At 40.3% G+C, this 17,691-nt stretch overlaps 2 protein-coding genes and 1 long non-coding RNA gene across 3 annotated transcripts in view; 2 read left to right on the top strand and 1 right to left on the bottom strand.

Moving 5' to 3' along the window:
- Window positions 1–7,183, top strand: part of LOC310697664 (NF-kappa-B-repressing factor-like) — a 37,595-nt gene extending 30,412 nt beyond the window's left edge. The window contains exon 3 of the mRNA XM_083484342.1: window positions 694–7,183. Coding sequence (XP_083340468.1) covers window positions 694–2,666 — 1,973 coding nt within the window. The 3' untranslated portion in view covers window positions 2,667–7,183. The remainder of the gene's footprint in view (window positions 1–693) is intronic.
- Window positions 1–17,691, top strand: part of LOC310697712 — a 1,172,922-nt gene that overhangs the window by 1,068,955 nt on the left and 86,276 nt on the right. The gene's annotated exons all lie outside the window — the stretch shown is intronic.
- The window catches only part of LOC310697702 (ubiquitin-conjugating enzyme E2 A), a 627,049-nt gene continuing 621,592 nt past the window's right edge, over window positions 12,235–17,691 (bottom strand). Inside the window, exon 7 of the mRNA XM_083484407.1 lies at window positions 12,235–13,806. The gene's annotated coding sequence lies outside the window, so the exon portion shown is untranslated. The remainder of the gene's footprint in view (window positions 13,807–17,691) is intronic.

Here is a 17,691-nt window from a genome sequence, read left to right as displayed (position 1 = left end):
TAGCGGATATGACAAGCAATATACCAGTTTTCACCTTTTATTATTACTCAAGCAATCAATATTCATTGTAAAACAAGAGATAAGTTATCATTAAACAAAAACTGAGTAAAAGTTGCATTAAACACTGACAAAAATATGAACCATAAAATATTGTCTGATGTAAGCTAACGAGTGAGGAAATTTTTTATTATTTCAAAATCATTTATCTTAAACATATAATTACATTTATTTTAAACTTAGTGTGAATGGAAGCAGTTCTGGTGGCCTTGGATCATCATTTGATGAACTACCATCTTCAGAAGGGTCACTGTACATATGTTCATTAGTCCTAGATCTCTCGTTAAGTGTGATGCTAACTTGTGGCACTTCAGCATTTGCTGTTTTGCTAACCAGTATATGATTTTCATCGTAGGGTTGAAAGTAGTGGGATGTTTGGATGCCAGTCACATTGGTGACATTATTCCACCTCTCATCAATAAATGGTGTGTCTGACTTCACTTCCTTTTGAGTAACAAACAAGATGTGCTTCTGTCAACTTTAAATTGTAGAAGTATTATTAAGGGGGAAACGAACATTGGGGGGGGGGGGACACAAAGTTACAAGTCCTCATGCCTGCAGAGAAAAGCTATATTTCACCAATGTTTTTAATTTTTTTCTATTAAAAATTATCTTTTAACTTCTTGCATTGCATAGGTGTTGAACCTCTGAGAAAGCAGCCTCCGAAATTCTGGGTCAGGCCTCGTTTTGAACCCATACACTTTGTAGCTAGCAACACTCAAGATGGAGGAATGGAGCTACCTTCAGAGAACCAAGTGCAGGTGGCCAGTGAGAACATCACAACCCAGCAAATACAAAACTATGCCGATCGGGTTTTCAGCAGCTTCAACATGCTGGATGGGGGCACTCATTGTTCCAGTTCAATGAGTTTAGGTTATGGAAGTAGCCAGGCTAGCCAGACACAAGCCAAAGTAGTTTCTAAAAGCAAAGACTCTTCTGGTAGTGGTGTTGCAGCGGTTTCGGTGGGGGCTTCTCTTCTCCAGGCCACCTCTGAAATGTTTCCCAAGTCAGTTCTAACAGCCAAGCAGTGTTTCATTAACAAACTTGTAATGGCAGTCCACAAGAGTCTTGCTAGCTTTGATGTTAGCAGTGGGACAGACAAAATTAACTACACTTACCTCTTGACACGGTCCATACAGGCTTGCAAGACAAACCCTGAGTATACTTATTCTCCCTTGAAAGATCTTTCCCCTGGGGATTTTCCCAAAAACAAGAAGCTCCTAAAAGATGGCTTTGCTTGTGAGGTGAGGTGCCAGAATGTGTATTTGACCACAGGGTATGCCGGCAGCAAAAACGGATCCAGGGACCGAGCAACGGAACTAGCAGTGATGCTGCTGCAAAAGCCCGTGGAGGTTAAAGTTGCCCAGCGGAAGTTCAAGAACACCACCCAAGAGGATTTAGTGCTGTGTGAGAGTGGCACATCTCCCCTTGAATTCCCGCCAGCTCTCAAGCAGCTAGATGACTTTATTGCTGCCATGAAAGAATGCACACCTGGGCAGCCAACCACCAACACACAGCAGGGTCCCAGTTCATCCAAACATTGGACTAACTTTGTTCTCACAGAAAACGCCAGTGATGCCATTGGGATTCTGAACAATTCAGCTTCCTTTAACAAAATGACCATTGAATACAAATATGTCCTGATGCCAAACCGCTTGTGGCACTGCAGTGTCTATCTACAGGACCACTTTTTAGCTGAAGGGTATGGCACAAAGAAAACCAGCAAGCATGCTGCGGCAGACGAGGCACTGAAAATTCTCCAGAAGACCCAGTCCAATGCTGGGGTTACCAAAGCAGTCCATGTTCAGAAAGTTGGTGAGGCTGCCCGAGATTCTGCCAAGAAGAAGGATCTGAAGGACCTTGTTGTATATGAGAACTCCATGAACCCTGTGTGCACGCTGAATGACACAGCTCAGTTCAACAAGATGACTGTGGAGTACGTCTTTGAAAGGATGACAGGGATGCGGTGGAAGTGCAAGGTATTGCTGGAAAATGAATTAATAGCTGAATCAATTGGAGTCAAGAAGACTGTCAAGCATGTTGCAGCTGAAGAGGCTGTCAAAATCCTGAAGAAAACCCAGCCAACAGTTGTCAACAACCTGAAAAAAGGCACTATTGAAGATGTAATCTCAAGGAATGAGATCTGTGGGCGATCAGCAGAAGAAGCGTTGAAGCAGCAGATCAAGGAAGATAACATTGGGAATCAGATTTTAAGGAAAATGGGCTGGACGGGTGGCGGCTTGGGCAAAAGTGGAGAAGGGATCCGGGAGCCAATTGCTGTGAAGGAACAGTTCAAAAGGGAAGGGCTTGGGCTGGACATTGAAAGGGAGTTGAAAATCACAAAGAAAGATATTGAACAGATCATCCAGAATTATGCCTTCTCAGACAGTAAAATTGATCTGACTTTCTCGACAGAATTGACCAATGATGAACGCAAACAGATACATCAGATAGCCCAAAAATATGGTCTTAAGAGCAAATCCCATGGCCAGGGTCGTGATAGATACCTGGTGGTTAGCCGAAAGAGGCGCAAAGAAGAATTGCTAGACCAGCTAAAGCAAGATGGCCAAGTCGGACATTATGAACTCATTATGCCACAGGAGAAATAAGCCCTGAGGGCCATCCGTTTCTTCTGAGGATGTCCAAACTGAGGCTGAATTCTCCATTAAACACAGCAAAGGCTGCATATTATGTGAAAAATGATTATAAACTATTTTACTTGCTCATTTAGTTTTTAAGCTTTATTTTAAACACTTTAACTTTTAAAATCATCGTTCTTTCCAAATATATGTAGTACAATCTGGATAACTTTAGTACAGTTTACCTGTTTTATGCAATTTATTGGTAATGGCAGAAAATCAAGTCAGAAGGAAAGTTCATACACCATTTAAAAACAAAAGCATGAGGACTTCCAGTTGATCGCTACTCATGAACAGACGCATTTCCTCCACTCTCCCGCACTGGGGGAGAACACGTTTGGTAGCGGAGCTAAGAAGGGGGGGACCAAGGCTACGGGAACCCCAAAGTCTTGGGAGGGGATCCTGAGATGAAATGGAATTGCTGTGGTGCAGAGAAGAGGACCCTTGAACGGCAGGGAGAGGGAGAACTTCTCGGGCACTAGATCCAGTGATCCTCTGCTGCCGAGAAGCCCAAGTACACGGGTATGTAAGAGGCTTTACTTCCGACAGACTGAAGCACACCTAACTGATTAGCCTACACAATCAATGAATTTGCCACCTAGTGATTAATAAATGGATTTATGCAGTACAATGTGCTTAGAAGAAATTAAGGCTTTCCGGAATTTTTTTTTTATTTGACAATGAGCTACAACGGAATGATTTGAGATGAAGGATGTCTACTCCATTAAAAAACCCAAATTATTTGTGCCTTATACTGATGCTATGAACACTTTATGAATTTATATAAATATTAGCGGTGCGACAGAGATGCAGAGAGGAACAAACTGAGACAAAAAGAGATAAAGAAAGAGACATTCCCAACAAGGGGAAAAAAGAGACCAGCAAGAAGCAGAGAGACTCCGCAGAACATATATAATTTCGTTTCATTTTTATATATCCTCGGTAGCTGACTAGGAAAAAAGGGGACAAAGCAACTAAGAAGAGGTAGTAAGGTCAGGATTCCATCCACCAGGCAACAAAAAATAAGAAGCTGTTTGCAGCCTGTGGTGGTTGCACAAAGATACACTGACGGCTGAGTGGTGGAGCAGCTTATAAAGCCGGAATTTGCCAAACATCTATCCACCCTCTCAAGAGTTACTGTGCAAGGCAGTCCCTATTCCCAGGTTCCTCTTGTTGGTCACTGTGAAGTTTAGGCTGGACTGATTGTGTATTTGCTGACTCATGCAGTCCGACATCTTTTTTGCATCGCAAAACGGAAATGAACTGGATCAAGAGACACTGAAAGCTTAAATTGAAAACGTAGACGAGTGATTTTCCAAGGGCGACATCTATCAAACAAAAATCTGCACCTCACCGACATCTAAGACTGAGCTTATTGGAAGAGTGACACCCAGTGGCTGCTCAAGAGTACTACACTGTGCTTTTTCAAACTGAACGTGCTCCTCTGCTGTCTCTCTATTACTCTATTACCCTTACATACTCCTCACTCTCAACCACATTCCCCACTTGCCTCCATTACCTCTTTCTCAGCTTATTCTATTTATTATAATTCCCCCTTTCCCCTCCTTCTCTTCTTTCTTTCTCTTTCTTTCTTTCTTTCTTCTTCTTCTTCCTTCTATTCGTGTGTGTGTGTGTGTGTGTGTGTGTGTGTGAGTGAGAGAGAGAGAGAGAGAGTGCGCGCGAGAGAGAGAGAAAGGGGGGGTGTTCCCTACTGAGTGCATGTTATTCTATATATTTGAATGAAAGTCATCTTATGGAGTTACTAAAATGTATTTAATCAAAGCCTAGAATTGATACTAATGTTTAAATTAAGACAGAATCAGTGATTGTAAGATTGGTATTAATTTGAATTATTAGAGAGGGTTGATGGTGTGTTTTTTATTGAAAAATGGTGGAAATCAATTGAAACCCAGGGTGTAATCAATTTTTAAGGTTAATTAGTGAATCGGGGTAATCTATTTTGAATCATTAGGGAAAATTAATAGTCATGAATAATAAAAAGCCTTCACATCCTGGCCCTTCAGTAGTTTCAGCATCTCAAATTAGGAGACGTTCTGCCAATGATCTGGACTTGATGCTAGATATTAGTATTAATTTTAGGCTTAAGATATTCAAGATTTAAAAAACAATGGTGTTTTTTTCATTTTTTTTAATTTTCCAAATTTTTGACAAATACAACATAACACAAAAGGGCAAAACATATAGAAAACAAACAAACATAGAAAATGTCTTCCAGTCCAAATCTAACCTAATATCCATTGTTAGGTGACTTCCTCAGAGCCTTCCTGACTGATTTTCATTAAGACTCATTTTAGCAATTTTCCAATATACATTTTCTAATATAATTAACTGGTTCAGATTACTAACTTCCTTACTTTTCATCATGTTCTCAAACCATGTTGTTGTTTAGTTGTTTAGTCGTGTCCGACTCTTCGTGACCCCATGGACCAGAGCACGCCAGGTACTCCTGTCTTCCACTGCCTCCTGCAGTTTGGTCAGACTCATGTTTGTAGCTTCAAAGACACTATCCAACCATCTTGTCCTCTGTCGTCCCCTTCTCCTTGTGCCCTCAATCTTTCCCAACATCAGGGTCTTTTCCAGTTAGTCTTCTCTTCTCATGAGGTGGCCAAAGTATTGGAGCCTCAGCTTCAGGATCTGTCCTTCCAGTGAGCACTCAGGGCTAATTTCCTTAAGAATGGATAGGTTTTATCTTCTTGCAGTCCATGGGACTCTCAAGAGTCTCCTCCAGCACCATAATTCAAAAGCATTAATTCTTCGGTGATCAGCCTTCTTTATGGTCCAGCTCTCACTTCCATACACTCAAACCATAATATTATACAATTCCATATCTCTTAATCCTAAGCCAATTTAATACTTGCAAATATGTCTACTTATAAAATATTATATTTAGCTAAATAATCCTTAAATTTCTTCCAATCTTCTTGATATTTCTCCTCCCTCTGATCGCGGATTCTTCCAGTAAGGTCTGCCAGCTCCAGAAAGTCCAACATTTTCATCTGCCAATTTTCCACCGTAGGTATTTCTTGTGATTTCCAGTTTTTGGCTACTAAAATTCCCGCTGCAGTTGTGGCATAGAAAAACAATCTAACATCTTTTTTTGGCAATTCCATTCCTATTATCCCAAGTAGAAAGGCTTCTGGGTTTCTTAATAAATGTATATTTCAACATTTTTTTCAATTCATTATATATCTTTCCCCAGAAGTCTTTCACCTTTGGGCACGTCCACAACATATGGTAAAAGGTACCTTCTTTTTCTTTACATTTCCAACATAGATTATCACTCATTTGATAAATCTTTGCTAATTTTCCTGGGGTTAAGTACCATCTATACATCATAATATTTTCCTTGAACACGGTACATGCAGTGAACTTGACCCCTTTCTTCCACAACTTTTCCTAATCTTCCATCATTATATTATGGCCAAGAACCCTTGCCCAATCTATCATCACAGATTTCACTTGTTCATCCTTTGTATGCCACTCCAACAATAAATTATACATTTTAGACAGATTTTTAACATTAGTATCTAACAACTGCGTTTCCAATTTGTTTTTTTCCTTTGCAAAACCATTTTTCTTGTCCAACTTAAATAGTTCATTGATCTGGTAATATTGAAGCCAAGATTTAAAAAACAATGTAAATGAGAATGCAAAAATGACAGAAGAAACCTTGTCTCGATGGGGGGTCAAAATTGATGAAAATCACAAAACTATCAACCCAGGTGAAAAATTTGATTCAAAAAACCTCTGAATTAACCAAAACAGTGCAGGACCTTAAGGGAAAAACACAAAATTTAGATGAAGCTCACAAAAAAAATAATATACAGAATGAAAACTGAGATAAAAAGGGAATGTGATAAAATAAAGAACCAGCAGACTTGAGGGCAATCCAGGAAACAACTTTGGATTCCATAGCAATGCTGCAGATGCAGAGGAGAGAGAATACACTGAGATTTAGAGGCTTACCGGAGAATGCAGAGGAAATAATTGAACAAAAATTTCCTAAAGAACTAGCAGCATGGTTAGAACTGGAGGAATCAGAAGTAATACCAAAAATAGAAAAAGCCTTTAGCGTCAAGTGTAGCCAAAGCGAACAACTGGCCGGCAGATTTAGTTTCCTTTAATTCTATGGACTTTAGAAATAAAGTTCTTCAAACTAGTAACAAGATGAAACTAAATATTGAAGGAAACATTATTCACAAAATTATCCCAAATTGATTGATAAAAAGAGACAATTATAAACCTCTAGCTGAGGCCTTGAAAGCAAAGGCAGTGGACTATAGATGGTAGTACCCCGAAGGCATCTCCTTTTTCTTCAAAGGTAAACGAAGAAAGTGCCTGTCAGCACTAGAAGAGAGAGCTTGGAGGAAAGAGACAACTCGGGGGGGGGGGGGTTGGTTGCGTTGATATTTTCTTTTTAAATTGCTGTATTATTGGTTGGAAATAAAGTATGGATCTTAAAATTATTACTTGGAACGTGAATGTCCTAAATGAAAAATCAAACAGGAATAAGGTAGAACATATTTTGGTAAAGCAAACATATGATTTTATTTGCCTCCAAGAGACTCATGTTGCGAAAAAACATAAAAGAGTATTAATCAATAAAAGATTAGGACTATATTTTATCAAATAAGGAAGAGAGGGGTGGGGATCTATGTAAGAACGCAGTTGGAACCTAAACTGCTTTATAACGATGAAGAAGGTAGAATAGTGATTGTTGAGGTAAAGATCAAAACTGAAAAAATAACTGTTATTGGAATATATGCACCAAACGAAAGGAAAGCGGAATTTGATCACTCTCTGGAAGAAAAAGCAGTAGAATACCTTGGGGACAAAATCATTTTACTAGGTGACTTCAATGGAGTAGTCAATCTGGGCATGGACAGAACAGCAAAGGAAAAAAACCATTGAGACAAGATAAACTCCGAGCCTCCTTCTTTCATTTAATAGACCTCCTGAATTTGAATGATACCTGGAAGTTTAAACATCCAATAGAGAAAGAGTTTGATTTCTGGGAATCCGAGTAATGAGTAGACAGAAGAATAAACGCAATCTGGGCTTCTAAAGAATTATTGTGTAATATTATAAAAGTTGAAATCCAGCCAAGAACAATCTCAGATCACAACCCAGTATGGGCTAAGTTTAAAGAAGAGGAGGAAAGAACTAAAAGGTGGTGACTTAATGAGAGCATGCTGAACAATGAAAAGATAGTACAGAAAGCCAAGCAAACTTTAGAAGAATATTTCAAAATTTAGAAGAATATTTTAAATTTAATTTAAATCAAGGAACAGATATAAAAACAGGGATGTGAGTAAAGCGGTCTTAAGAGGTTTTGTTATCCAACAAAGTGCTTAAAGGTAAAGGTAGCCCTGACCATTAGGTCCAGTCGTATTAGTGGTTTGAAAGCATGTCAAAGTGCAAGTAGATAAATAGGTACCGCTCCAGCGGGAAGGTAAACTGCATTTCTGTGCGCTGCTCTGGTTCGCCAGAAGCGGCTTAGTCATGCTGGCCACATGACCCGGAAGCTGTACGCCGGCTTCCTCGGCCAATAAAGGAAGATGAGCGCCGAAACCCCAGAGTCGGTCACGACTGGACCTAATGGTCAGGGGTCCCTTTACCTTTTTATTGCAGAATTAAAAGGACAAGTAAATGAAGTGAGGACCAAGACACAGTCTTTGGATGACTCAGTTTTAAAAGTTCAGAAAGAAATCAAGGAGACAAGGAGAGATAGGGACAAAACCAAACAAGAAGTAGCAGAGTTGACAAAACCTCATGAAAAGACCTTGGACACTCTTGCTATGCTTGAAATGAAGCAAAAGGAATTGAATTTGTGATTCAGAGGTGTGCCAGAACAGGAGGGGGAAGATAGTAAAAGCAGATTAATCATTGAAATTGCAAAATGGTAAAAAATGAAATGAAAATGTGGCATTTACAATTGATAAAATATTTAAATTAAAATGAAATCAACTAAAGGGGGGGATCTCAGGAGACTATCTTTTTTTCCCAATTCTAGAGAAATGGAAGATTTAATTCTAAGGACAAATCAAGAGAAAAAACTCTGCATAGATGAAAAGATTATCATAATTTATAAAGAAGTCCCCCAAAGATTTAGGAATAAACACCAAGCTTACAAGGACTTGGTTGATGTTCTAAGGAAGAACAAAATTATGCATAAGTGGGAGTTCCCGGAGGGGATCTCCTTTTATAAAGACAAGAAATTCAAAATGAAAAACCCACAGGACATTGCAAAATTTTGGAGGAAGTATGCAAAGGAGCTTGGGGAAAAGCAGAACGAAACACTAGCACTGGGAGAGGAAGAAGAAAAAGATTTGGATGAAGAAAAAGAAGAATCATAAAAATTAAAAATTATTATTTTAAATTTAAGCAACATCACAATGGGGCTGAAAATTTTAACATGGAATGTGAATGGACTAAATAATAAAGTGAAAAGAAATAAAACTGAACAAGGAAACAGAAGAATTCTGACAAATAAGAGATTGGGTAAAGAATTTATTTCATCAGATGTTAATAAAAGTAGAGGTGTAGTTTTGTATATAAGGGAGAATTATGATCCGCAGCAAATCTTCAAGAATGAGGACGGGAGGATAATTGCGGTACAGGTCACATTGCAAGATGAGAAGTTGATTGTAGTAGGAATCTATGCACCTAATGAAGGGAAATCAGAATTTTATAAATCATTAGAGAATTTATTTGAACACATGGACCAAAAAATTATATTGATGGGTGATTTTAACGGGGTGGTCTCAATGGAAATGGACAGGACGGAAATGAAAAGGGATACAAATCAAGGGAGATTACCCAACTCATTCTTTATGTTAGCAGAAAATTATGATTTGATTGATATATGGAGGTTAAAGCACCCATTAGAAAAGCAATTCACTCACTTTACAGAACCAAATTAAAGTTCAGGAAGAATTAATTATATGTGGACTTCCAAGGACTTGACACCAAGAGTTATGAAAGTTGGAAGTTCTTCCAAGAACTCTCTCAGCTCATAATTCAATAATTTGGGAGTTGAAAGGTATTGAGGAAACTTCCTTCAGGTGCAGAATGAATGACGGCTTCCTAGATGATCAGGAGGTTACAAAGAAGGCCCTGAAAGCACTTGCAGATTACTTTGAGATAAATTTAAGTAAAGGCACGGACTTGAATACTGTGTAAAGCGGCTATGAGAAGCTTCCTAATACGAACAAAATGTTTTTAAAAGGAATATAAGAGAGAAGAAGAAAGGAGATTTTAAAACAAATTATGGAAAGTGGAAAGTAGTTAGCAAAAAAGAACTGGGAATAAAGTTAAGCAGAATATAAAAATGTTGCAAGCCCAATTTTCAATAATGATAAATCAAGAAGTTGAATGGAAGATAAAATTTCTAAAACAAAGGAATTTTGAATTTGCCAATAAACCTGGTAAACTACTAGCGTGGCAATTAAAAAAAGAGCAAAGCAAAATACAATAACTAAATTGAGGAGAAATTAATAGAAAATCAGAGAGATCAGGAAGAATTTCCAAAAAAATATAAAAATTTATATAAAGCAGAGAAATTTAGTAAAGAGAAAATAGAGTACCTTGGGAGAAATGGACTGCAGAAGATTCTGAAAGAAAAGAAAGAACAGTTGAATTGCTTGGTAACCAATGCAGAAGTACAGATGGCTATAAAGCAACTGAAAATTGGAAAAGCTCTGGGACGTGACAGATTTACAGCAAAATATTATAAAGCTTTAACAGAACAACTGACAACCCCTTTAAAGGAAGTAATGAATAATATATTGATAAATGGTAAAGTTCCTGAATCCTGGAAGGAGGCATATATCATACTGATTCCAAAACAAGACACAGATCATTGACAAGTCAAAAATTACAGACCTATATCCTTATTAAACAATGATTACAAACTTTTTACTAGTAACCTTGCAAATAGATTAAAAGATATTTTGATGGATGTTATTTATGAAGACCAGGCTGGTTTTCTTCCTGGCCGGCAGATGAAGGACAATGTAAGAAATATAATAGATATTCTGGAATATCTTGAGGCCAGGAATGATGAACAAGCTGGGTTAGTATTTATCGATGCAGAAAAAAGCCTTTGATAATATTTCTTGGATATTTATGATAAAAAATTTGGAATCGATGAATATGGGCGACTCCTTCCTTAAAGGCATACAAGCTATTTACACTGAGCAAAGAGCAAGACTAATAGTGAATAATGTCTTGACAGATAATATTTACACAACCAATGGAACTAGGCAGGGGTGTCCGTTGTCACCTTTATTGTTTACTACAGTCCTAGAGATCCTAACAAAGAGGATAAAAATGTGTGGAAAAATAACAGGTATAAGAGTTGGAACTAAGGAATACAAACTTAAAGCCTTTGGCAGATGACTTGGTACTGACAGTAGAGGAACTACTAGAAGTTTTAGAAATGATTGATGAATTTGGACAGTTAGCAGGCTTCAAATTGAATAAAGCCAAAACGAAAATGATAGTTAAGAATTTGGATAAAGACTGTAGAACTGCAAAGTAAGACAGGGATAACAATTGTAAAGAAGGTGAAGTATTTAGGAATTTGGATGTCAGCAGAAGCTATTAATTTATATAAGGATAATTACATACCAACATGGAATGAGATGGAGACTTAGAGGTGTGGGCAAGGATGAAACTGTCCCTTTGGGGCAGAATATCCGCAGTCAAGATGAATGTTGTACCCAAGATGCTATTTTTGTTTCAAACAATCCCAGAGACCAGCGGACTGAGACAATTTAAAGATTGACAGAAAGTGCTTTCAAAGTTTATCCGGCAAGGGAAAAAGCCTAGAATTAAATATAAATTACTTACAGATCTTAAGGAGAGAGGTGGATTTTCACTGCCAGATTTAAAAATATATTATGAAGCAGCATGCCTTTGCTGGTTACGGGATTGGATTTTGTTAAAAAATACAGATCTTCTAGATTTAGAAGGTCACAACAATAGATTTGGTTGGCACACATATTTGTGGTATGATAAAGTCAAAGTTGATAGAGGTTTTTTAAACCACATAATAAGAAAGTCTATCTATGAGGTATGGAACAGATATAAGAGTTTGCTGGAAAGAAAAACACCATGGTGGCTTTCACCATTAGAAGCGATAGCACTTAAGTAAATATGAAAGGAGACTGGGCAACATACAGAGATCTATTGATGGAAGTAGATAATAAAGCTAAGACCTTATGAGGAGGTTAAAGATCTGATGATAGACTGGTTGCAACACCACCAGGTAAATAAAGTATTCAGTGAGGACAAGATAGGTAATGGCTTTGAAAAGATGAGATCAAAGCTAGAGACAGAATTGTTGGATGATAAGAAGAAATTAGCAAAAATGTATAAATTACTATTAGAATGGCACACCAAAGATGATGAAGTTAAAGTGGTTATGATTAAATGGGCAAAAGATTTTGGCTATAATATTCATCTAGAAGACTGGGAAAATTTATGGAAAGAGGGACTTAGCTTTACAGCATGTACAATGGTGCCCCGCAAGACGAATGCCTCGCAAGACGAAAAACTCGCTAGACGAAAGAGTTTTCCGTTTTTTGAGTTGTTCCGCAAGACGAATTTCCCTACGGGCTTGCTTCGCAAGACGAAACTTCTTGCGAGTTTGTTTCCTTTTTCTTAAAGCCGCTAAGCCGTTAATAGCCGCTAATAGCCGTGCTTCGCAAGACGAAAAAACCGCAAGACGAAGAGACTCGCGGAACGGATTAATTTCGTCTTGCGAGGCACCACTGTACTGCATTGAAAGAAAATGTGATGAAAATGATGTATAGATGGTATATAACACCAACTAAGTTATCTAAAATGCAAAAATGTAAAAATAAGGAATGCTGGAAATGCAAAGTCAAGGAAGGCAACTTTTTCCACATGTGGTGGACTTGTAATAAAGTCAAAATCTTTTGGGATATGATATATAATGAACTGAAGAAAATGTTAAAGGTTACATTTGTAAGGAAACCAGAAGCATTTTTATTAGGAATAATAGGTGAGGAAAATACCCAAGAAAGACCAAAAACTGTTTAGGTATGCAACTGTTGCAGCAAGCGTTTTAATAGCGCAGAGATGGAAACAACAGGACTTACCCAACGATCAAGGAGTGGTAGACAAAGATGTTGGAATATGCTGAGTTGGCGAAATTGACTGGGAAAATCCGAAACCAGTGGGACAAAACGTTTCACAAAGACTGCAGTAAGTTCGTAGAGCATTTGAAAGATAATTGTGAACATCTAACAACACTGATAGGACTATAGTTTATAGAAAGCACCGATTTACAATAAACATTTTGTGATTATCAGAACTGAATAGAGAGTAAAGAGGGGAAATATGAAAAGCAATTGTGCTGCCAAATGCGGCAGTTCCTTCAAAGAATATCAGGACAAAAGGAATGAGGAGGTGGAAGGGGAACCAACACAGTTTTATTAACAAACAAACATACAAAGCATAACATAAAACATACCCGACAGGGGCCACCCAATCTCCTCTTCAGCTGCCCGGAGCCCCCAGGTAGAGCAGCAGGAGAAAGACCCCAACTGTCGGTCTCCCAGCATCAGGTCCTTTGATCTGGGCAGAAGCTCACCCCCCCCCACCACCTATGGCTTTTATAGTCTGCCTTGATGTAATCAAGTGCACCTGGCATTACTCATGATTAATACAGAGCGGCTGAGAGTCTCCCACTACCTGCAGCCGGCATCCAGCCAGCACTTGCAACACAGAAGAACCCAATAAACTCCTGACAGGTGTGTGAAACACAAGAATCCAACTGGGGATGTTAAAGGGAAAGGGACATGCCACCTAACCCCTAAAAATACAGTTGTCTTCCGCATTGCCACTACATTCCACCCCGTGGCATGTTCCATTTCCTTTACATCCTTGGTTTCATTTGGGTGACAGTGTTCCACTTCTTCTGGACATCGTTCTTATCCCTTGCCCAGTTCTGTTCATGCGCTTGTCCTGGGTGCCTGGGAGCCACTGTCTTTGGGAGAAGATCGGTTGTTCATCATTAAAGGCAGGCTTGTGCATGTTCTTGTGGGATACTTAAGAGATCCTAAATGAAAGAAACAAAATTAATACCAACTAATAAACATTTAAGGTAACTCTGAAAATGAGTTTTATCATTCTCTTTGCTTCAGTTTAGCATAATCCAAACAAATTGGAGCGCTGGCTTGGGATAGCAGCACCCAATAGGTGGCCCTCGGGCCCCTACCAATTATTTCCCCTGGTTGGTCAGACCGGTTGGGATACACCACCCATACTTTTTGTCCTGCCATGAAATCTGAATCTATTGATTCAGACTCTTTGCTACCTTTGTTTGTAGGCTGGTTTGGACCGGCTACTCCCTGGATAGTTGGGATCCTTATTTTTCACAGATAAGTTGAGCTATTCGCTGTCCTGTGGGGAGAATCACATCTTGCACACCAATATTATGCAGTAGTACTTTTATTTCATCTTGGTAACCAGTATCCACCACCCCTCCTAGTATCTGGATGCCCTTGAGGGCCAGCTCCAACCGCGGTGCAATTCGCCCATACGTACCAGGAGGCACTGCAATCCCTATGCCTAAGGATACTGTTACCTGCCCTCCAGCTGGTATCACTACTTCCTCAGGCGTGATGAGATCTGCTCCTGCACTATCAGGCATTGCCCGGAGGGGTAGCTTACCGTATGGCTGAACCTTCCATACCTTGAGGTGGGGTACTGGTAAGAATACTTGTGAGCTCATTCGCTGCAAAGTCCAGCACACAGAGGACGACTGTTCAAATTCAGCTTGCTCAAATACCTTCCCCCACGCCTTTGACGTGTGGGTAGGTGTTAGCTGCTTAATTTTTATGGGGGCGCCTCCATCGCTGGGGATTCTCTTAGGATTGATGGCTGCAGCGCACCACACTCTCTCATTTCCTTGGTATCCAGCCGCCCCATCTGTGAAATGGACTTTATCCAGTTTGACCACAGAATTCTCTTGCACCTCCTCCCCTGTAGGTATCAGTGCTAGCACCTGCTCCTGCAGTGCACTGACTCCCTGAGGCCCTACCCTTGCTCTGTCGGCAATGTACCACTTCCACTTAACAATTGAGGACTGCTGAGCCCGTCCTACTCTCGGACTAACAGATTCATCCTGAACCCATGCCATGATTGGAATGGCAGGTCTTAACATTACTGGGTCTTGCCCAGTTAAGCGCTCAGTGTCTACCAAGGCCCAGTAACAGGCAAGAAGCTGTTTTTCAAATGGAGTGTATGATGCAGTGGGCAATTTCCTTGTCCAGAACCATAGAGGAATCCACTTCCCTTTCTGGCCCCTTTGCCATAAACTCCAGACAGCAATTTCCTTATCTGTTGACACTTGCAATTCAAAAGGTTGCCCTTTTTCATAGGGTCCGAATGGCATGGCAGTCGCTACTGCGGTTTTGGCTTCAGCTAAGGCTTTCCCTTGCAGCTCCCCCCATTCAAATTGGGCCTTTTTCCTTGTCACATTGTAAATTGGCCCCAATATCTGTGCCAAATGGGGAATATGCTGCCTCCAAAAACCCCACCAGCCATTGAGCCTCCTCTTTGGAGCGTGGAGCCTGCAAAGTGGCAATTACATTGAGGGTTTTCTCAGGAATATGCCGCATAGGTCCTGCCCAGATCACTCCTATGAACTGCACCTGTCGTGCTGGTCCCTGGATCTTTCTGGGATTAATTTCCCACCCTCGGGCTTTCATGTGGTCACTTAAAATGGCTAGGCCCTGCTGAACCTCCTCTTCTGTAGGTCCTGATAGCATAATATCAATGTAATGGGCCATAAACAAGGTAGAGTTCAGTATAACTTCCTTTAAGTCTCTAGCCACCACCCCATGGCATAGCGTGGGACTGTGTACGTACCCTTGTGGTAAAACCTGGAAGGTGTACTGCCTGCCTTCCCAGGTGAATGCAAATTGATCCTGGGACTCAGGGGCAATTGCTATTGAGAAGAATGCATTAGCCAGATCAATTACGGCATGCCAGGTGCCAGCATTTTTCTATCTTTAATATTTTTATTAACAGGTCAATCAAATCACATTATTTCCAAATCACATTAATTCCAAATTATACAGCCATATTTTAAAATTTTGTTGTGGGTACCCATACTTTAAGCTCCGAACGGGTCCAAGCATCTCTTATATTGCTGCTTTAATTAGACAGTTCTATCCAGTTCTGTCCAGATAGTCTCTTTATTACTTTCTTCATCTTCTTGTTGTTATCATATATTCCTTTCTTTGCAATCTCTGATAATCTTCACAAGCGGGTTGGAAACAAACATCCTCTGTGTGGGCTTTACACTTCCAAAAATCATATCACATAGGGACAGACGCCATTCCACACTTCCGTAAAGAATTTATCCTTGGTCTGTCCTTTAATTTTCCCAGGCTTGCTAAATATATCAGAGAGGGCTCTGCCAGGTTAGATCACATTCCAATCATCATTCACATTCCGATGATCCTGGTCCTCCTCCCCCCATCTTTCTTAGACAAGCCTGTTTTAGCGAGACGCCATTTAGAGCTGCGTCATAAAATTTTTCTCCGTACTCCGATGTTTACGATCCTCTCTTTTAATCAATAATTCACTCCACACAGTTCTTAAATTCCTGCTTGTGATTAATAACATGCAACAATCTTCTTTCTGGGGTGGAGGGTTATTAATACTCACATAAGGCAAAGAAAATAAAGTTTTTTCCTCCACCCCCCTCCGTTTCACTCCAAACATACCAATCTCTTAATGGTGGTTCATCACTTGATTTATTTGTCCCGTCCGTCACTCCGATCACAGAGATCCATTAATCAGCAGTCTTATCTCCCGAACTTTGCTTGATGTATGTGCTTTAGCTTCTTTCCAATTATATGTTTCCAATTATATTTCCGAGCTAAAGCGAACCAGCACGCGCTAATTGGAGACAGTGTCAGGAAGAGCCGACTTCACCGAGGGCTCGTGCCAAGTGTCCGGCACCCCCTTCTTTCGATTCCGGGGGTGCATTATGGACACCGCTGGCAAGGCAGTCCCCCCCATCTCCTTGGGGGGTTGGGAAGACTGCATACTTCCCATAGCAGCCTCTTAATTACCTCGTGTGGGTCAGAGAGATGTTATTGTCGGCCATCTTCCAATGCGCCACCTGGTGGCCCCCTGGCTCAAAGCACCAGCATTTTTCTCTATTTGTTCCAATAAGGTCACTATGTCTGGCACAGCTACAGCCAGTGGAGGGGCATGCTTATTCAATTGCCGATAATCAACTGTCATTCTCCACGTGCCATCTGGCTTCTTCAGTGGCCGTACTGGAGAATTAAAAGGTGAGACCACTGGTCTTAGAACTCCCACTTCCAGCAATCCCTGAATGGTTTGCGATATCTCTATGCCCCCCCCCAACAGTCGATATTGCTTTACATATACCACTTTGCAAGGTGGTGGTACTTTTAATGGGGTCCACTTTGCCCTTCCCAGCATTATGGCCCGAATCCCAAAAGAGAACTGACCCCATGGGGTTTGAAATTCTCTCCCTTTCAATAAATCTATTCCAATGATATATTCAGGTACATGAGAGACTAACACATTTGCCCCAAAGGGTCTAGACTTTCCCAAAGCTAGACATACGGCCACCTGAGTGGTACGCTCTTCCCCATCCCCATAAGCATTGATATAAACTGTGGCCCCCTGATGCTTATCGGGGTTGCCATGTATCAGGGTTACCTTGGCCCCAGTATCCATGAGGGCCATTACATGCTGCACATTTGTTCAAGACCAATATATGGTCAGAGGTATATGAGGGCGCTGATCTCCAGGGATGGCTGTCTTTATTAGCCTTACCTGCGGAGTTTTGCCACCCCGCTAATCCATGGGCTGTGGTATCTCCCACCCCTGGGCCTCCTTCCAAGAGGGATAAAATGCCTCCTCTGGTGGGGCGGCTCCCCTTACTTGAGGATTG

Source organism: Podarcis liolepis (assembly GCF_965112155.1).
Source record: "Podarcis liolepis genome assembly, chromosome: W".
Classification (NCBI taxonomy): Eukaryota; Metazoa; Chordata; class Lepidosauria; order Squamata; family Lacertidae; genus Podarcis; species Podarcis liolepis.
The sequence above is the reverse complement of the archived record's forward strand: the minus strand, read 5'-3'. Positions and strand labels throughout refer to the sequence as shown.